This window comes from Phyllobates terribilis, unplaced genomic scaffold (assembly GCF_046119375.1).
Source record: "Phyllobates terribilis strain yellow unplaced genomic scaffold, ASM4611937v1 Scaffold_11__3_contigs__length_659146591, whole genome shotgun sequence".
Lineage (NCBI taxonomy): Eukaryota > Metazoa > Chordata > Amphibia > Anura > Dendrobatidae > Phyllobates > Phyllobates terribilis.
In genome coordinates, this window is record NW_027362771.1 from 305,397,356 (window position 1) to 305,419,710 (window position 22,355).

At 45.8% G+C, this 22,355-nt stretch overlaps 1 protein-coding gene across 1 annotated transcript in view; it reads left to right on the forward strand.

Moving 5' to 3' along the window:
* The first annotated feature begins 520 nt into the window (after positions 1-520).
* EXOC4 (exocyst complex component 4) overlaps positions 521-22,355 on the forward strand; it is a 497,223-nt gene continuing 475,388 nt past the window's right edge. The window contains exons 1-3 of the mRNA XM_073652485.1: positions 521-635; positions 12,556-12,745; positions 15,758-15,952. Coding sequence (XP_073508586.1) covers positions 568-635; positions 12,556-12,745; positions 15,758-15,952 — 453 coding nt within the window. The 5' untranslated portion in view covers positions 521-567. The remainder of the gene's footprint in view (positions 636-12,555; positions 12,746-15,757; positions 15,953-22,355) is intronic.

Here is a 22,355-nt window from a genome sequence, read left to right on the forward strand (position 1 = left end):
CTCCACAGCCCTGACAATGCAATAGTTGCCTCAATATTAGTAATGTAATATAAAATACCATAATAATACATAAAGTGCCAATGTGCATAGAGGCATGAAGGAGAAACCACACACACGCTAAAAATTCAATGTACTATAGTACAGAGAAGCAACAGATGACATGTAGCAAACGAAAAACACCCTAGATCAAAACCATCCCGTATGAAAGATAAGCATGTTCTCCTCCTGCCCTTGTCCTGTGTTTTAAAAAAATTGGGCAAATAATCAATGGGTGGGAGCACCAGTTGCTGAGACCGGCCCTGTACACTGCACAGCTCACATCCGGTGCTATTAGTGTCACACATATCTCTCCAACTGCAGAATACCCAGGAGCCTGGCTCCTCCCGCACATCTAACTGATCACATGGTCATGACGTCATGAAAGGTCCTTTAGCATACTAGGAGTTAGCCTGTACCTTCCGATAACCGGGCTGTGCAGAGATTGCCATTGGTTGAGGCGTTCCCGCGCCTGCGCAGTAGTACATTGTCAGTGTGTTTTGGTGTGAGAGGAGGAAGCAAGACGTAAAGATGTCCGGATACAGGGGCCAGATGAGCAAGAGCAACGACCCTTCAGGGCTACTGATCTCTGTCATTAGGTGGGTCAGTGTCCTGTCCCTGCTCTATGACGGGGTGTGGTGCTCTGGGCGTCTGATGGGCACGTTGTTTTCTATGACAGATGCAGAGCAATTCCAGTGCTGTGTGTGGGGTCATTCCAGGGCCCGGCTGTAGTATATGCAGGGTTATAACAGTGTCCGGCTGTAGTGTATACAGGGTTATTCCAGGGCCCGCTGTAGTATACGCAGGGTTATTCCAGTGCCCGGCTGTAGTATATGCAGGGTTATTCCAGTGCCCGGCTGTAGTGTATACAGGGTTATTCCAGTGTCCGGCTGTAGTGTATACAGGGTTATTCCAGGGCCCGCTGTAGTATATGCAGGGTCATTCCAGTGCCCGGCTGTAGTATATGCAGGGTTGTTCCAGTGCCCGGCTGTAGTGTATACAGGGTTATTCCAGTGTCCGGCTGTAGTGTATACAGGGTTATTCCAGTGTCCGGCTGTAGTATATGCAGGGTTATTCCAGTGTCCGGCTGTAGTATACGCAGGGTTATTCCAGTGCCCGGCTGTAGTGTATATAGGGTTATTCCAGTGCCCGGCTGTAGTGTATACAGGGTTATTCCAGTGTCCGGCTGTAGTGTATACAGGGTTATTCCAGTGTCCGGCTGTAGTATATGCAGGGTTATTCCAGTGTCCGGCTGTAGTATATGCAGGGTTATTCCAGTGCCCGGCTGTAGTGTATATAGGGTTATTCCAGTGCCCGGCTGTAGTGTATACAGGGTTATTCCAGTGCCCGGCTGTAGTGTATACAGGGTTATTCCAGTGTCCGGCTGTAGTATATGCAGGGTTATTCCAGTGTCCGGCTGTAGTATACGCAGGGTTATTCCAGTGTCCGGCTGTAGTATATACAGGGTTATTCCAGGGCCCGCTGTAGTATATGCAGGGTTATTCCAGTGTCCGGCTGTAGTATATGCAGGGTTACTCCAGTGCCCGGCTGTAGTGTATACAGGGTTATTCCAGTGCCCGGCTGTAGTATATGCAGGGTTATTCCAGTGCCCGGCTGTAGTGTATACAGGGTTATTCCAGTGCCCGGCTGTAGTGTATACAGGGTTATTCCAGGGCCCGCTGTAGTATATGCAGGGTTATTCCAGTGTCCGGCTGTAGTATATGCAGGGTTATTCCAGTGTCCGGCTGTAGTATACGCAGGGTTATTCCAGTGTCCGGCTGTAGTATACGCAGGGTTATTCCAGTGTCCGGCTGTAGTATATACAGGGTTATTCCAGGGCCCGCTGTAGTATATGCAGGGTTATTCCAGTGTCCGGCTGTAGTATATGCAGGGTTACTCCAGTGCCCGGCTGTAGTGTATACAGGGTTATTCCAGGGCCCGCTGTAGTATATGCGGGGTTATTCCAGTGCCCGGCTGTAGTATATGCAGGGTTATTCCAGTGTCCGGCTGTAGTATATGCAGGGTTACTCCAGTGCCCGGCTGTAGTGTATACAGGGTTATTCCAGGGCCCGCTGTAGTATATGCAGGGTTATTCCAGTGTCCGGCTGTAGTATATGCAGGGTTATTCCAGTGCCCGGCTGTAGTGTATACAGGGTTATTCCAGTGTCCGGCTGTAGTGTATACAGGGTTATTCCAGTGTCCGGCTGTAGTATATGCAGGGTTATTCCAGTGTCCGGCTGTAGTATACGCAGGGTTATTCCAGTGCCCGGCTGTAGTGTATATAGGGTTATTCCAGTGCCCGGCTGTAGTGTATACAGGGTTATTCCAGTGTCCGGCTGTAGTGTATACAGGGTTATTCCAGTGTCCGGCTGTAGTATATGCAGGGTTATTCCAGTGTCCGGCTGTAGTATATGCAGGGTTACTCCAGTGCCCGGCTGTAGTGTATACAGGGTTATTCCAGTGCCCGGCTGTAGTATATGCAGGGTTATTCCAGTGCCCGGCTGTAGTGTATACAGGGTTATTCCAGTGCCCGGCTGTAGTGTATACAGGGTTATTCCAGTGCCCGGCTGTAGTGTATACAGGGTTATTCCAGGGCCCGCTGTAGTATATGCAGGGTTATTCCAGTGTCCGGCTGTAGTATACGCAGGGTTATTCCAGTGTCCGGCTGTAGTATACGCAGGGTTATTCCAGTGTCCGGCTGTAGTATATGCAGGGTTATTCCAGGGCCCGCTGTAGTATATGCAGGGTTATTCCAGTGTCCGGCTGTAGTGTATACAGGGTTATTCCAGGGCCCGCTGTAGTATATGCGGGGTTATTCCAGTGCCCGGCTGTAGTATATGCAGGGTTATTCCAGTGTCCGGCTGTAGTATATGCAGGGTTACTCCAGTGCCCGGCTGTAGTGTATACAGGGTTATTCCAGGGCCCGCTGTAGTATATGCAGGGTTATTCCAGTGTCCGGCTGTAGTATATGCAGGGTTATTCCAGTGCCCGGCTGTAGTGTATACAGGGTTATTCCAGTGTCCGGCTGTAGTGTATGCAGGGTTATTCCAGTGTCCGGCTGTAGTATACGCAGGGTTATTCCAGTGCCCGGCTGTAGTGTATATAGGGTTATTCCAGTGCCCGGCTGTAGTGTATACAGGGTTATTCCAGTGTCCGGCTGTAGTGTATACAGGGTTATTCCAGTGTCCGGCTGTAGTATATGCAGGGTTATTCCAGTGTCCGGCTGTAGTATATGCAGGGTTATTCCAGTGCCCGGCTGTAGTGTATATAGGGTTATTCCAGTGCCCGGCTGTAGTGTATACAGGGTTATTCCAGTGCCCGGCTGTAGTGTATACAGGGTTATTCCAGTGTCCGGCTGTAGTATATGCAGGGTTATTCCAGTGTCCGGCTGTAGTATACGCAGGGTTATTCCAGTGTCCGGCTGTAGTATATACAGGGTTATTCCAGGGCCCGCTGTAGTATATGCAGGGTTATTCCAGTGTCCGGCTGTAGTATATGCAGGGTTACTCCAGTGCCCGGCTGTAGTGTATACAGGGTTATTCCAGTGCCCGGCTGTAGTATATGCAGGGTTATTCCAGTGCCCGGCTGTAGTGTATACAGGGTTATTCCAGTGCCCGGCTGTAGTGTATACAGGGTTATTCCAGTGCCCGGCTGTAGTGTATACAGGGTTATTCCAGGGCCCGCTGTAGTATATGCAGGGTTATTCCAGTGTCCGGCTGTAGTATATGCAGGGTTATTCCAGTGTCCGGCTGTAGTATACGCAGGGTTATTCCAGTGTCCGGCTGTAGTATATACAGGGTTATTCCAGGGCCCGCTGTAGTATATGCAGGGTTATTCCAGTGTCCGGCTGTAGTATATGCAGGGTTACTCCAGTGCCCGGCTGTAGTGTATACAGGGTTATTCCAGGGCCCGCTGTAGTATATGCGGGGTTATTCCAGTGCCCGGCTGTAGTATATGCAGGGTTATTCCAGTGTCCGGCTGTAGTATATGCAGGGTTACTCCAGTGCCCGGCTGTAGTGTATACAGGGTTATTCCAGGGCCCGCTGTAGTATATGCAGGGTTATTCCAGTGCCCGGCTGTAGTGTATACAGGGTTATTCCAGGGCCCGCTGTAGTATATGCAGGGTTATTCCAGTGTCCGGCTGTAGTATATGCAGGGTTATTCCAGTGTCCGGCTGTAGTATACGCAGGGTTATTCCAGTGTCCGGCTGTAGTATATACAGGGTTATTCCAGGGCCCGCTGTAGTATATGCAGGGTTATTCCAGTGTCCGGCTGTAGTATATGCAGGGTTACTCCAGTGCCCGGCTGTAGTGTATACAGGGTTATTCCAGGGCCCGCTGTAGTATATGCGGGGTTATTCCAGTGCCCGGCTGTAGTATATGCAGGGTTATTCCAGTGTCCGGCTGTAGTATATGCAGGGTTACTCCAGTGCCCGGCTGTAGTGTATACAGGGTTATTCCAGGGCCCGCTGTAGTATATGCAGGGTTATTCCAGTGCCCGGCTGTAGTGTATACAGGGTTATTCCAGGGCCCGCTGTAGTATATGCAGGGTTATTCCAGGGCCCGCTGTAGTATATGCAGGGTTATTCCAGTGTCCGGCTGTAGTATATGCAGGGTTACTCCAGTGCCTGGCTGTAGTGTATGCAGGGTTATTCCAGTGCCCAGCTGTAGTATATGCAGGGTTACTCTAGTGCCCTGCTGTAGTGTATGCAGGGTTGTTCCAGTGCCCGGCCGTACTATATGCAGGATTACTCCAGTGCCCGGCTGTAGTATATGCAGGGTTATTCCAGTGCCCGGCCATACTATATGCAGGATTACTCCACTGCCCGGCTGTAGTGTATGCAGGGTTACTCCAGTGCCCGGCCGTACTGTATGCAGGATTACTCCAGTGCCCGGCCGTACTATATGCAGGATTACTCCAGTGCCCGGCCGTACTATATGCAGGATTACTCCAGTGCCCGGCCGTACTATATGCAGGATTACTCCAGTGCCCGGCCGTACTATATGCAGGATTACTCCAGTGCCCGGCTGTAGTATATGCAGGGTTATTCCAGTGCCCGGCCATACTATATGCAGGATTACTCCAGTGCCCGGCTGTAGTATATGCAGGGTTATTCCAGTGCCCGGCCATACTATATGCAGGATTACTCCAGTGCCCAGCTGTAGTATATGCAGGGTTATTCCAGTGCCTGGCCTTACTATATGCAGGATTACTCCAGTGCCCAGCTGTAGTGTATGCTGGGTTATTACAGTGCCTGGCCATACTATATGCAGGGTTACTTCAGTGCCCGGCTGTAGTGTATACAGGGTTATTCCAGTGTCTGGCTGTAGTGTATATAGGGTTATTCCAGTGCCTGGCTGTAGTGTATATAGGGTTATTCCAGTGCCCGGCGGTAGTGTATATAGGGTTATTCCAGTGCCCGGCTGTAGTATATGCAGGGTTATTCCAGTGCCTGGCCGTACTATATGCAGGGTTACTCCAGTGCCTGGCCGTACTATATGCAGGGTTACTCCAGTGCCCGGCTGTAGTGTATGCAGGATTATTCCAGTGTCCGGCTGTAGTATATGCAGGGTTATTCCAGTGTCCGGCTGTAGTATATGCAGGGTTATGGGTTATTCCAGTGTTCGGCTGTAGTATATGCAGGGTTATTCCAGTGTCCGGCTGTAGTATATGCAGGGTTACTCCAGTGCCTGGCCGTACTATATGCAGGGTTACTCCAGTGCCCGGCTGTAGTATACAGGGTTATTCCAGTGTCCAACTGTAGTGTATACAGGGCTATTCCAGTGTCCGGCTGTAGTGTATACAGGGCTAGTCCAGTGTCCGACTGTAATATATGCGGGGTCATTCCAGTGTTCGGCTGTAGTATATACGGGGTCATTCCAGCGCCCGGCTGTATTATATGCAGGGTTATTCCAATGCCCGGCTGTAGTATATGCGGGGTCATTCCTGTGTCCGGCTGTAGTATATGCGGGGTCATTCCTGTGTCCGGCTGTAGTATATGCAGGGTAATTCCAGTGTCCGGCTGTAGTATATGCGGAGCCATTCCAGTGCTCGGCTGTAGTATATGCAGGGTTATTCCAGTGCCCGGCCGTGCTATATGCAGGGTTACTCCAGTGCCCGGCTGTAGTGTATACAGGGTTATTCCAGTGCCCGGCTGTACTATATGCAGAGTTACTCCAGTGCCCGGCTGTAGTATATGCAGGGTCATTCCAGTGGCCGGCTGTAGTATATGCAGAGTTACTCCAGTGCCCGGCTGTAGTATATGCAGGGTCATTCCAGTGCCCGGCTGTAGTATATGCAGGGTTATTCCAGTGCCTGGCTGTAGTGTATACAGGGTCATTCCAGTGGCCGGCTGTAGTGTATACAGGGTCATTCCAGTGGCCGGCTGTAGTATATGCAGGGTCATTCCAGCGCCCGGCTGTGGTATATGCGGGGTCATTCCAGCGCCCGGCTGTGGTATATGCGGGGTCATTCCAGCGCCTGGCTGTGGTATTTATATGCGGGGTTATTCCAGCTCCCGGCAGTGCTGCGTGCGGGGACATAGAGAAGTTATTTGAATAAAAATATAACTACTTAGTAACCCTGTTCCTGTGCCAGCTTTGCTGTGTGCTGTGCTATCACCATTCCTGTGCCAGCTGCACAGTATAGGGGACTAGAGCTGGTGTTAATAGATTCGCCATCTTATTCCATCGGGTATGACTGTGATCTATGGCTGCTGGACAGGAGAGGGAGTATTGCTTCTTGCTTGCCAGCATCTGCGGCTCATGTTTTGATTAGCTAGCCTAGCACATGGTTAACTTTGCAGCGTGACGCATTTTTGACGTCTTGTCAGGTCATATAATCAGAAGAGCCACGCATGCCACCAGGTAAGGAGTAGCACTTCCTCTCTCATCCATCGGCCGCAGACTACTGCTGTGGCCAGTTGAACTGGTCATGCGAATAAATTTGTACCAACTCTATACAGGACCACTCCAATGCCAGCTGTGCAGTATACAGGACTGTTTATTCTAGCTGTGCAGTATACAAGATCATTCCAGTGTTAGTTTTGCTGTATATTGGACCATCTGGTGGCATACCAGTGTGTTGTAGTGGTTCTTGCCCTCGCTCTGCAGTGAGCTGCCGTAATTCCTGGCACAGTTCTGCTGAGTATTGCACAATGTTTATCCTAATTTTCAATTAGCAAATGTTCACATTAATTTTTAGTTTATTCTTTTTTTTTTTTTTTTTTTTTTTGAGAGCTGATCCTTCCTATAACCCTCCTTAAACACTTAGAACTTAATAGGAAGAGTTTCCAAGGGAAATCCACTTTGCTGTTCATATGAAGAGTTTTTTGAGCATTCTTTTTTTACTTTAGGTTTTGAAAAACACCTGATGGAAAAAGAAAGTGCATGACACTCGACTTTGAAGTGGATTCTCATGGAATGCTCTTCAAACTATGCACTTGTCAAATCAAAAGGCTGCAAAAAAATAAGTGATGCCCATGAAAAACTCTTCTTAGGGTATGTGCCTGTGTCGTCTTTTTCAAGTGACTTCCACCTGAAGTATACCTGTAAGAGAACTTAAAAATGTATTAGCACAAGCAATGCAATGGCAAAAGACCTGCAGTTAATATGTTCAGTATTTTTTAGCTTCTTTTGAGCCGGTTAAGGCTTCGAAAGTCATGAACAGGCTAAAAGAAGTGACCGGTCTATACATCATCTAACAAATAAAGTTGTAAAGACTGACTGTCACTCTTAGAATGCACCTGTGCACACCTATTCTATGTTTGGAAGTGATGGTCAGTGTTTGATATCTGTATACATAGGCTCTCTGACCGAGCACTCCACCCATTAGTGGTTTTAATCACAGCAGGATCCTACCTACCCATAATTGCAAGCTAGCAGCCCAGGAAATGTATCATTTTAGGATAGGTTCCCAGCAAAGATGATTGCCTTGTTGTTGGCTACTGGGCATGCATGAATTGGCCAATTTATGTGCTAAGCAGGGCTGTGGAGTCTGAGTCTGAGCCCATTTTGGTGGAGTCGGTGTAAAATGGACCGACTCTGACTTCTAAAATATATAATAAATTGGGCACAGTAATTCAATGCAGTTTGTGGGGAATATTTTTTCATAAGAATTTGGGAAAGTTATGAAATGTCCTATAAATGTCTGTCCTATTCCCGATCTAAGGGTCTAGACTTTTAGCTGAGATGAATCTGTGCTACAGTAAATTTATCACTTAAACATGAGCCATGTATGAGGGAGTCGGAGTCATGGAAATTGAGGCGTTGGAGTCGGAGGTTTGGCTTACCGACTCCACAGCCCTGGTGCGAAGTATCTTAGTTTTTTTCCTATTAGCTAGAGCAGTAATGCAATTTCAATTTCATATATTTCTTGTGTGCATACTATAGCGCTACAGAGTGCTACTTTATTAGTTATATATGGAGATGGCTACTCTTAGTAAGCACCTGTACACACCTGGTCTCTGTTTGGAAATGACGGTCAGTCTTTTTTCATTTTTATGCTATTCACTCGTTTTTATGTACAGTTAAAAAATAAATGAAAAAAAAGACACTGCCTCAAAAACTACAACAAAAGTGCTAAAGAAGACACTTTAGAAAAAAGTCAGCCGCCTTTTTCCTGAAGCGAATTTTGCTTTAAATACTCCACCAGTGCGCCAGCGTGTAAAAGACCTCATGTGCACATACCCTAAAACTTTTCAAAACCTCTTCAGGGAAGGAATAACTCCAAAAAGTAAAGCACTAAAGCAATTACAGTACGTTTCTCATAGTAGATTTGTACCAACATTTTGAAAACCTCTGAATGGTCTTTAATGTAAAATATCCATATACCCGCTGCAGAAACGGCGCCGTCAAAGATGTAAGGCACTGATTGTCAGGCTACATTCACACATCCGTGTGTGTTACCTTCTGAGAGAAATGGATTTATTATTTTTTTCTGCCTAGAGTCATCCCAGTTGCATCTTCATTGCCTCAGACTTTTTTTCTTATCCTCTTTTTTTTTTTTTTTTACTCAAGCCCATAGACCGTGAGAACTTTTTTAATCCATTGACTCAACAATGGATCAGTTAAAAATGGAAGAAGCTTGGAATGTAATCTGAAGCACAAAGTCTGTCTTCCTAATTTCATCCGTGTCTCACGGACCCCCATAGCCTTTAAAGGGGTTGTCCGGTCCAAACCGATCAGTCTGCAGTCACTCTGTGTGACTGCAGACTTGTGAATCTCCCCTGCTCACGCACTGTGTGCTGCAGGGATTCGCCGGTTTCAGACTCGGCTTTTAATTGCAGAGTCTGATCCGCAAAACGGATGACAATAGGACTAGCTCGGAGTCTCACTAAAGACACGGACCCTATTTTAAAACTAATGTGTGTTTGGCTGAGTGAAACTCTATGGGTTATTGTGCTGTGTGCCATGTCACACGGATGTGTGCATGTAGCCTTATAGACATTGCTGCTCTGCCTCTAGGGGAGAAAACCTCCATAATTTCGTGCCATGCAGAGGTTGTGGTGATGTTCATCTGGATAACTGTAGGGGATATATTTATAATGCAGTGTTAGATCCTTCCATGTCTGATTTATAAAAATAAGTGCGGAAGAGAGTTGGACTCCACAGGAAATTGTGTAAATGTGCAGGATGCTGAGAACTCATGAGACGCAGGAAGGAACTGAATCGTCTCTACGATGTTGTTTTCATTGCTCCTTATTAAGACAGTTTATGTGATCTATTAAATAGTTTGCTATTTCAGTATGTAAGTTATCAAATACTCCCCATGCCCAGTCAGTCCACAGTTTAGTGTAAGCGCTGCTACCACCACCGGCGTGTCCACAGTGTAGTGTAAGCGCCGCCGCTACCACCACCGGCGTGTCTACAGTGTAGTGTAAGCGCCACCACCACCACCACCGGCGCGTCCACAGTGTAGTGTAAGCGCCACCACCACCGGCGTGTCCACAGTGTAGTGTAAGCGCCGCCGCTACCACCACCGGCGTGTCTACAGTGTAGTGTAAGCGCCGCCGCTACCACCACCGGCGCGTCCACAGTGTAGTGTAAGCGCCACCACCACCACCACCGGCGTGTCCACAGTGTAGTGTAAGCGCCACCACCACCACCACCGGCGTGTCCACAGTGTAGTGTAAGCGCCACCACCACCACCGGCGTGTCCACAGTGTAGTGTAAGCGCCACCACCGGCGTGTCCACAGTGTAGTGTAAGCACCACCACCGGCGTGTCCACAGTGTACTGTAAGCACCACCACCTGCGTGTCCACAGTTTAGTGTAAGCGCCACCACCACCACCACCGGCGTGTCCACAGTGTAGTGTAAGCGCCACCACCACCGGCGTGTCCACAGTGTAGTGTAAGCGCCGCCACCACCACCGGCGTGTCCACAGTGTAGTGTAAGCGCCGCCACCACTACCGGCGTGTCCACAGTATAGTGTAAGCGCCGCCACCACCACCGGCGTGTACTCATTGCGGTGTAAGCGCCACCACCACCACCGGCGTGTCCACAGTGTAGTGTAAGCGCCACCACCACCGGCGTGTCCACAGTGTAGTGTAAGCGCCACCACCACCGGCGTGTCCACAGTGTAGTGTAAGCGCCACCACCACCGGCGTGTTCACAGTGTAGTGTAAGCGCCGCCACCACCACCGGCGTGTCCACAGTGTAGTGTAAGCGCCGCCACCACCACCGGCGTGTCCACAGTGTGGTGTAAGCGCCACCACCACCGGCGTGTCCACAGTGTAGTGTAAGCGCCACCATCACCACCGGCGTGTCCACAGTGTAGTGTAAGCGCCGCCACCGGCGGCGTGTCCACAGTGCGGTGCGAGCGCCACCGGCGGCGTGTCCACAGTGCGGTGCGAGCGCCACCGGCGGCGTGTCCACAGTGCGGTGCGAGCGCCACCGGCGGCGTGTCCACAGTGCGGTGCGAGCGCCACCACCACATGAAAAAGTATTGGTTTGTTGGCCTTTCATTATGAAATATAGGCACAAAAGGTGGCTGGGCTTCATACGAAAATCAACATGACAGCAAAGGGGGTCTTCAGCATGGCCCCCTGCTGCATGGTGACACATGGACACCTTACAATCGCCTGTGGGAAAGGTGCGGTGAGTGCATCATGTTACATGCATGCATCCATAACCTAGCTGTTTAAATGCCGCTGTCAGTGATTGACCGCAGCATATAAGCAGCAGGGATTGAAGCTCACTCTGGACGCTGCTGTTAGTAGCTGATGCTGGCTAAATAACACAGTTTGCATCTGTCGGGCATGGTGTTGGCTCTGGTACAAAGCACAATCCATACACCTCTTGAGCCCATAGAGCGTAAATTTACATTATATGATTTGTGAAGGGGTTAAAGGCTCACTTATGTAATCTGTGAAAAATGGATAGTTTCAGTATGGTGTTCTCTATTTCAGGGATGTCAAACTCAAACACACAGGTGACCAAAATTAAGAAGAACAAAGTCACGGGCCAACCAGTATCCAGTATAATGGGCCCCACACAGTCCACCTTACAGAATAATGGGCCCCACGTAGTCCTCCATACAGAATAATGGGCCCCACGTAGTCCTCCATACAGTATAATGGGCCCCACGTAGTCCTCCATACAGTATAATGGGCCCCACGTAGTCCTCCATACAGTATAATGGGCCCCACGTAGTCCTCCGTACAGTATAATGGGCCCCACGTAGTCCTCCGTACAGTATAATGGGCCCCACGTAGTCCTATGGGCCCACATAGGGGTGGTGGTTCTGGTGTCGAGGGCCAAATGAAACCACCCTGCGAGCCACATTTGGCCCACGGGCCGGAGTTTGACATGTATGGATTATTTTAAATGCTCCTATTGAACTCGATGAATGTAGCGATATTCTGTAAATGGAGAGTATAACAATAATTAACCCCTTTAGCCCTTTTGTACTTTTGTGTTTTTTCACCACTTGTTCCAAGAGCATTAACTTTATTTTTCCATTGACATAACTGTGCAAGTGCTTGTCTTTTTGTGGGAAGATTTGGGTCTTTGATCACACTATTTATTTTATCGTATAATGTGCTGAATAACTCTAAAAAAAAAAAAAAAAAGTCCTGTGAAATTATGAAAAAAAAATGCAATATCGTTTTGTGTTTCTCAAGGTCAGTATGATTTCAGAGACACCAAACTTGTTCAGTTTTTTATTCTTTTTAAATAAAAAAAAATCGTTGTTGCATTTCTTTATTTTTATATCCATGGATTTGGCTAAGAACTTGTTTTATTGAGCTGACCATTTTATTGAAACTATTTTGGGGTGCATGTGACGTTTTGATCGCTTTTCTTGTACTCAGCTTGGGCTAAGCATGCATGGGTGTAGAGGTATAAGATGTGATAAGATGGTGTGTATTACTTGCCTAGAAATGCAGGGAGTTAGGACATCCCTCGCCAATGTATGCCGGCATCATATGTTGTAAAGAAAACTATAGGGGTGACCCATGAATTCATCAGCATCTCATGCATGTGTTACAGGCCTTAACATAACCAAGGCTTTTCTTCCAGGACCCTTTCAACAAGTGATGATGTTGAAGACAGAGCGACTGAGAGGGGCCGTCTGGAGGCGGCATACGAGAGCTGTGATAAAGACCTGGATAAGAAGATTGAGCAGCACTTTACTGAGCTCACGACTGCCATACGCACTTACCAAAACATCACCGAGCGTATTACCAACTCCCGCAATAAGATCAAGCAGGTAAGCCACTAGTGATGTGTACGTGAAATTATATTATTACACTGGAAAAGATCCTGGGGGTTTAGGCCAAAAGTATCTATAGGGCTTTATTCACCTGACTGTGGCTAAAAGGGTGTCCTTTTGTCCTATTTTAATCTGATGTATTTCAATATATGAAAAAAAAATGGTGGTGGGGGTTATGGAATGGCATAGTAGACAACACTATATCAAACAAAGGTGTACAGGAAAAAAAATTATACCACTTGCTATAAAGCACGTCTGCTTTCATTCATACACAGCTCTGCAGTGAGATCAGGAGAGCAGAGAGCGGCCATCACACATCACATCAGTAACTCCCCCATTTATTTAGATAATACAATAATTAAAGCAAAAATAATGACCCTGCTTGTAAGATGAGGTATAGATAAAGGCTGCATGAACTAGTCACCGGCCAGTATCTGTAGTGCTTTTGGGTTCGATGGAGACTTATGTTTGGAGAAATAAGGGATGGGCAATAAGAATATAAAAGGACTTCGAGTAGGGAACGTGATAGGCCGCCCTAAACAGGTGTGTTTTTATGGAGCGCCTAAAACTGTGTAAGTTGTGGTTCATCCTAATTTCTTGGCGTAGAGCATTCCAGAGAATAGGTGCAACTCGGGAGAAGTCTTGAAGCCAGGAGTGGGAGGTACGGATTAGTGCGGATGTTAGTCGAAAGTCGCTTGCCGAGTGTAGAGAACGAGTAGGCCGATAAACAGAAATGAGGGTAGAGATGTAGGGGGGTGCCGCACTGTGGAGAGCTTTGTGGGTGAAAACAAGCAATTTAAATTGGATCATATAATTCATGGGCAGCCAGTGCAATGACTGGCACAGAGCGGAGGAGTCTGAGTATCGATTAGCCTAATAGATGACCCTGGCTGCAACATTAAGGATGGACTGGAGAGGGGAAAGTCGAGTGAGGGGGAGGCCAATTAATAGAGAGTTACAGTAGTCAAGGCGGGAGTGGATTAGGGCAACAGTTAGGGTTTTTGTTGTTTCCACGGTGAGAAAGGGGCGGATTCTAGAGATGTTCTTCAGGTGCAAGCGACAAGAGCGGGCGAGAGATTGTATATGGAAGGTGAAGGAAAGATTGGTGTCAAACACAACGCCCAGACAACGCGTCTCCTGGCTCGGCATTATTGTTGTGCCACACATAGAGAGGGAGATGTCAGATTTAGGGAGGTGAGTAGACGACGAAAGCAGAAGTAGTTCAGTTTTGGAAAGGTTGAGTTTCAGATAGAGAGCGGACATGATGTTAGAAACTGCAGCCAGACAGTCACTGGTGTTCTCTAGTACAGTGTGGGGGTAAGGTCAGGGGATGCGTTGTATAGTTGTGTGTCATTAGCATAAAGATGGTACTGAAAACCTAATTTGCTGATGGTCTGTCCAGTTGGGGCTGTGTAGAGAGAGAAGAGAAGAGGGCCAAGGACTGAACCCTGAGGAACCCCAATAGTGAGAGGAAGGGGGGAAGAAGTGGAGCCAGCGAACGATGCACTGAAAGAGCGGTCAGATATTTAGGAGGAGAACCAGGAGAGGGCAGTGTCCTTTATGCCGATTTGAGTGGAGCATAGAGAGTAGGAGGTGGTGGTCAACAGTGTCGAAAGCTGCAGATAGGTCAAGAAGAATGAGCAGAGAGTAGTCACCATTACGTTTTGCTGTCAGAAGGTCATTGGTTACTTTGATGAGTGCAGTTTCTGTAGAATGTAAGTGGCTGAAGCCGGACTGTGATGAGTCTAGAAGAGAATGAGTGGAGAGATAACTGGTACTGTAAATTGTTTTCCTTGTAGTCAAATATAACAATGCTTTTATTCAGTTATGGGCCTCATTTATCAGAATCATCAAAAGGAAAAATTAGTCTTGTTGCCCATAGCAACCAAACATGTGGCAAATTTAAAGGGACTCTGTCAGCACAGAATGACTGTTCTAACCAAGTACAAACGCTCTATGTTCCATGGTGGGGTCAGTCATTTAAGTTCACCTTCCCACCTGCTTAGTTTCCTTCTATCTCTGCCCTTCTCTGGCCCTGTATAGCCAGAGCTGTCAATCAAAGAAAGGGGGTGGAGATTGAGGGAAAGCAATCAGGTGGAAGGGTGTATATAAATGATTGGCCCCACCATGAAGCATCGAGCGGTGATACTTTGTTTGAACAGTTATTCTGTGCTGACAGAGTCCCTTTTAACCTTTTATAGCATTTCAAGAACAGAAAGCAAAGTTGTGATTGGTTGATAGGGGCCACAAGTCCATCAATAGGTCACATCTACTGGGTTGCAGCATTATTACAGACATATGAAGAAAGTGCATCTGTTATGCCTATTAAGCAGCTTTCACAATGTATTTTTGGAGTGTCCAAAAAGCTGCTTGCATTTATGTAAAATGTTTCTTTGAAGGATTATCCCCATCTCCAAGATCCTATCTCAATATGTAGTAGGTGAATAATAATATTAGCAAATACCTCCAATTAGAAACGTAAAATAGTTCTTATTTGCTATGTCTCTTTCCTCATGTGCAGGCATTGCAGGACCTTAGGTATCCAGCGTTACAACCACTGATATAGTGACAGTTAACTAGTTGTTAGTCGTCGTAACCCTGGATACCAAAGATCCTGCAATTCCTGCACAGGAGGAAAGACATAGTGAATCAGTAAAACTTTTTTACATTTCTAATTGAAAGTATTTGCTAATACACCTGCTCCATATTGGGATAGGATCTTGGAGATGGAAATACCCCTTTAAGCTCCCATTTTTCCCACCGAGGCCTAGTGAATGTCATTTTGCCCTCAGTTGGCGTGTTATAGGTTAGTATACCTTTTTTGTGGTGCATGGAATAGTACTGTCTGATGGTCCTATTCCACACATCAATATCAAGTAATAAAAGTTTACTGATTTATATATGTTGTTGGGACATAAAATAACTTGAAATTGTGACATTGCTATTTTACAAGATAACTTTATAACTATATATTTTTGCTTATGGCAATTGTATTTTTTTTTCTGGCAGGTTAAAGAGAACCTTTTGTCCTGTAAGATGCTCCTTCATTGCAAGCGAGATGAGCTAAGAAAGCTGTGGATTGAGGGGATTGAACACAAGCATGTCTTGAACCTTCTGGATGAAATTGAGAATATCAAGCAAGTGCCCCAGAAACTCGAGCAATGTATGGCTAGTAAACACTACCTAAATGCCACCGACATGCTGGTAAGAACTGTGATTTATCTTATTACAACATTTGTCTTTTGAGGCTTTTTTAAATAAGATGTTGACCAACTACTTGTCTTTAAAGGGAATTCTTCAGTAAAATCAACCCTTTTAAGGCGTCTATTGGGGCCTGCAGGTCATAGGAAGCTGAATAAAATGATACCTTGATATCTGCTATCCGATGTCTTATTCTATGTTTCTCTCATATGTAAATGACCTCTTCTTGGCTGTGGGGAGGATGTTGTCTAGAAGATGACTCCGTCTGCACAAATTATTTTACATGAAGGGGGAGTTACCAGTGTGAGACATGTAACTAACACAGAACAGGAGAACTGAACTTTGTCTTCTTACAAGCACATTTTGCAGCTCTCACAGCTCTGCTGTATTTCAACAATATTGCACCACTGACTGCCTGTGAGATGGAAGCTGAAGCACGGAGAGGTACCTGCAGATGAGTCCGGTATAATCACAGGCAGCTCTGCAGTGAGATCAGGACAGCAGAGAGCGGCCATCACACATCACACTGGTAACTCCACCTTCATCTAAAATAAGCTCTGGAGGCATCCATAGGATAGAGGATACCTTGCTGATTGCTGGCACCCCCTGTTATCTTGAGAATGGGGGTCTGCAGCTCCATCTTTAATGGAGTGATAGTGCACCATTGTCTATGGGACCTCGTGTGTAGCGCTCAGTTATTCCTATAGACAATGAATGCAGCTGAGGCAACACTGTTCTAATCCAATTGACTGGGATTGTTTGTGTGCATGTTAAATATATTTATAGATTGCATGGAAAGATGATCATATGGCTGCTGGGGCTATACAGAAACTTTGGGCGCGACATAAGTCACGCTGCCAAAGATTGCCTCATGCCACTGCTACATTGCAACATAATGTAAGTGATTGGGGTTGCATTGCGACCCACAAGATACGGAGACCACAATAAGCAAGTTTCAAAAAGTTGAAAGCAATTGTGTTTTTTTTTTGTGACTTACTCATCGTTATCAGGACACTTTGTGGGTAACCCCATTCACTTACATTATGCTGCCATGTAGGAGCAGCATAAAATGATCTTTGGCCACGCCAACCTGTGTTAAGTAAGGGCCAAATCGCCTTAGCCCTACAAGATCACTGGTGATGAAGCTTAGATAGTTAATTCATACCGTTATTTCCAAACATACATAATGTCATAGTTCTGTTTGCATAAATCAGTAGAGTGTAGAGAAGTTGGAGTGAATATAACGCTTAGGTGGAAGAGGTGCGAGTAGACTAGGGAACTACTACCCCCTCCAAAAAAAAATCATATGATGTATGAAAGTTCACTGCGCACTCCAAAATAATTGCTAAATTACCTTGATTTGTTATTGTGTATAACCACACAAAATCACTTTTATTAATATTAAACAGATATATGGTAGACAGGCAGAACTTGACGACAATCCAACTCTCCCGCCCATTTATCTATATGGTCGCATGTGATATATGGTGAAAGGAGCAGTATTCTGTACTGCTGTCTCCCCTGAGGGCTGCGTATTCCTCAGGCTTCGACATGAGTGTACACTCATCTTTCTTACTTATTATGCATTAATGAGTAGTACATGTAAATGCATCAGGTGTTGTAATGTGTATATAATCAGAGGTGTATCTAGGTTTTCTGGCACCCGGGGCAAGAACTCAGTATGGCGGTCTTGCCCCAAGCACATACTGTATGCGATTTGCACACTTAGTCATGTGCCAACAAGCTGCTCTACCTAATTCTCTCAATGTTCAGTGAAAAACAGAGAAGCTGGAAGAGAAGCTCGTTGTCACTTGACCCTAAGATTGAAAATCACATATGAGTGAAGTGACATGTGATGACTGCTGGAACCTGCAAGCAGAGCTGGATCCTGACAGTGAGTATATTACACACGGTCAGGATTGGCTTGATAAAGGGTTTTATTTTATAATTAAAGAGCTTGTCCAGGTTTGAGATGAAAGTTTGCAGTCACTCTGTGACTGCAGGCTTCTGAATTCTCACAGAGCATGCACTGCACACTTTTAAGATTCTCCCTTGCACAAGTATGGATTTGTATACTTCTGGCCACATTCAAACTAGATGCGTGGCCTCGCTCAATAAAAATTAATTGAGCGGGGCCAGACACATGTCTAGTCAGCACGTGACCGCATGTATACAAATCACCGGCACGAGAGAAACCTGACAGCGTGCAGTGCGCACTGTGAGAATTCAGAAATCTGCAGTCACATAGCATGACTGCAGACTCATCACAAACTTGGACAACCCCTTTAATGCTGCTAACTAACATAAATAAAAATATGAAAATTTAGTCAGTATCACAAAAACCATTTACATCCAGGTATCTCATAGATAATATGTTGTCTCTGGAGTCGTTCTTTCTTTTCTTCATCTTGTCCAGATTACATAATGAGTTTTCTCATCCTCACCACGTCTCGGCAGACTTCAATCTTTACTGGTCTTCTGCAGCACAACCGCACACAATGCCTTGAAAGATAGCAGTGTCATTATAATGCTCCTGAATACAAATATCTGCCCTATGCTGAGCCCCTGAATAAATAATCACTATATTCCCTGCACAAAATATGACCCCTTACACTGTCCCTCTTATGGTACATGCCCTCCACATTGCCTTCTCCTTTCCATACTGGACCCCCTCTTCACACTGTCCTTTCACACTGTGTCCTCCCTATAGGGCCCAGGTTCTATATTGTGCCCCCACATCACTCCCCCCTCTTTGGCGTACTAATCCTTCCTGGCTGTGCCCTTACACTGTCCCCCATGCAACCCCCCCCCCCACACAACCCCATTACTCAGTCTCTATTCTGTGCCCACTCACACTTTTTTCTGCCCGCATACTGTCTCCACACACATCCCCCCCCTCATACTTTTACCCTCTCACTTTCCATACTACCTCCTCACACATCCCTCCGACTCCCCATACTGTGTCCGTATACATTTTACCCTCCCTCCTCATACTGTATCCGCACCCATCCCCCCATACACGATCCTCATCTCACCCCTTGCTCCCCATATTGTGGTTTATGTCTTCAAATTTCTCCTGCTCCCCATATTGTGTCTGCTCCTCTGTATATAATTATGGAAAAGTGGCATTTTCCTCACATAAAAGAAGTCTAAATTTGGACTTGTCTCTGTAAATGTGACAAAACTTCTTCATTCTCCTCAAACAATCTGTCTAGAGTCAGAGGGAACAATAAAAAAAAAGAATACAGGAAAGATTGGATTAGTAGGTGAGGAGATGCTTGGCAAGGTTGGATCCAGCACTAGGATCGTACAGAGCCCACTGTCCAGCTCACATTCCTACAAGGAGAGGCAGGGTCGTACCGATGCATCCATAATAACCGGGGTCCTTGTAGATGTCAGGGAGATATCTGTAGAAGCCCTGCTGCTTTTTCCTGTGGGAGATTTGATGGAATATTTTGGAGGGACTTGTATTGAACGCACTTTGGCAATGTACTGCTCTTGATTAACTGAACCGTCCATTTGGTATATCTACTTACAATTTTCCGGTGACATCTGTGTAGACCTCTGAGAAATTCAGCTTATACACTTGCAGTATCCGGACTCAGAACACCTGAAGCCTGCAAGTGTACAGTACAGACCGAAAGTTTGGACACACCTCATTTAAAGATTTTTCTGTATTTTCATGACTTTTAAAATTGTACATTAACACTGAAGGCATCAAAACTATGAATTAACACGTGGAATTATATACTTAACAAAAAAATGTGAAACAACTGAAAATATGTCTTATATTCTAGGTTCTTCAAAGTAGCCACCTTTTGCTTTGATGACTGCTTTGCACACTCTTGGCATTCTCTTGATGAGCTTCAAGAGGTAGTCACCGGAAATGGTTTTCACTTCACAGGTGTGCCCTGTCAGGTTTAATGAGTGGAATTTCTTGCCTTATAAATGGGGCTGGGACCAGAAGTGTTGTGCAGAAGTCAGGTGGATACACAGCTGATAGTCCTACTGAATAGACTGTTAGAATTTGTATTATGGCAAGAAAAAAGCAGCTAAGTAAAGAAAAACGAGTGGCCATCATTACTTTAAGAAATGAAGGTCAGTCAGTCCGAAAAATTGGGCAAACTTTGAAAGCGTCCCCAAGTGCAGTTGCAAAAACCATCAAGCGCTACAAAGAAACTGGCTCACATGAGGACCGCCCCAGGAAAGGAAGACCAAGAGTCACCTCTGCTTCTGAGGATAAGTTTATCCGAGTCACCAGCCTCAGAAATCGCAGGTTAACAGCAGCTCAGATTAGAGACCAGGTCAATGCCACGCAGAGTTCTAGCAGCAGACACATCTCTTCAACAACTGTTAAGAGGAGACTTTGTGCAGCAGACCTTCATGGTAAAATAGCTGCTAGGAAACCACTGCTAAGGACAGGCAACAAGCAGAAGAGACTTGTTTGGGCTAAAGAACACAAGGAATGGACATTAGACCAGTGGAAATCTGTGCTTTGGTCTGATGAGTCCAAATTTGAGATCTTTGGTTCCAACCACCGTGTCTTTGTGCGACGCAGAAAAGGTGAACGGATGGACTCTACATGCCTGGTTCCCACCGTGAAGCATGGAGGAGGAGGTGTGATGGTGTGGGGGTGCTTTGCTGGTGACACTGTTGGGGATTTATTCAAAATTGAAGGCATCCTGAACCAGCATGGCTACCACAGCATCTTGCAGCGGCATGCTATTCCATCCGGTTTGCGTTTAGATGGACCATCATTTATTTTTCAACAGGACAATGACCCCAAACACACCTCCAGGCTGTGTAAGGGCTATTTGACCAAGAGGGAGAGTGATGGGGTACTACGCCAGATGACCTGGCCTCCACAGTCACCAGACCTGAAACCAATCGAGTTGGTTTGGGGTGAGCTGGACTGCAGAGTGAAGGCAAAAGGGCCAAAAAGTGCTAAGCATCTCTGGGAACTCCTTCAAGATTGTTGAAAGACCATTTCCGGTGACTACCTCTTGAAGCTCATCAAGAGAATACCAAGAGTGTGCAAAGCAGTCATCAAAGCAGAAGGTGGCTACTTTGAAGAACCTAGAATATAAGACATATTTTCAGTTGTTTCACACTTTTTTGTTAAGTATATAATTCCACATGGGGTAATTCATAGTTTTGATGCCTTCAGTGTGAATGTACAATTTTCATAGTCATGAAAATACAGAAAAATCTTTAAATGAGGTGTGTCCAAACTTTTGGTCTGTACGGTATGTGGGTATGTAAAATAACAAATCTTGTTTGCCATCAGTCAGAAATCTGCAGCAAAACTGATCTCTGTCAGGAAATCGGCTGCGTCAAATCTGTAGGTTTTGCTGCGTTTTTTTGGTGCTTTTTTTCAGTGTTTTTTCATCACCCATTACTTTCTATGGGTGAAAAAACGCTGAAAGAAGTGACATGGTCTATTTTCCAAGAACACAACCAAGCCACAAAATACGCAGCAAGGAAACACAAGATGTGTGAACAGAGAATTCTGGTTTCTCATAGACTTTGCTGGTACTGCAAAACGCAGCTGAAAATTTGCATAAAAATCTGCAGCAAAATACGCTGAAAAACACAACGTGTGGGAACATTGCCTTAAAGTGTATCTGTTGAGTTTCCCATGGACTCTGAGAGCAGCATGGACAACGGGGATATATAGTTTCATGTAAAAAGCAGTTTAAATGCTGCCAGGACTGGAGAAGCTTTTAGCTATTCTTTATACAAGGTTAACAGAAATCCACAATCCCTGCACCTTCCTACCTCTTTGTCTGCTTTTTGTGTCATGTACAGTTGCAATATAAATTACGCAACTACCATTAAAAATTTAGTTTTATTAGCAAAATTTACAAACTTTCTGCTATTTGCAAGTAAAACAATCAAACATGAATAATTTAAATAGCTTGGCACAACTAAAACATCAATTGGTTTCTCCAAATGTAATACCAAATGCCACATTTAATTACTGTTTCTATCTCAATTATTCAATCCCTTCTTGACAAGCATACTTAGTGAAGCACCCTTCGGCTGTTATGACCTTCTGCAACCATAATGCGTTTCGAGATATCAAATTCTGGCAATGCTCCTGAGGTATCTTAGCCCAGTCATCATGGACAATGGTCTCCAGTTCACAGATATTTTTGGGTTTGCTTGTTGGAAACACCTTCTTCAAATCTGAAAGATTTTCTGTGGGATTGAATTAAGTTGCTTCTGCAACTCTAGAATCTCCCAGGACTTGTCCTCTTGGAAGGTCCAATGACACCCAAGCTTCAACTTTCTCACAAAAGGCATGACATTTTCTTTTGGGATTTCCTGATACTTGATTAAATCCATCTTGCCCTACACATTCTGCCAGAGGAAACAAAGCTGCTCAAGAGCATCACCGAGCCAC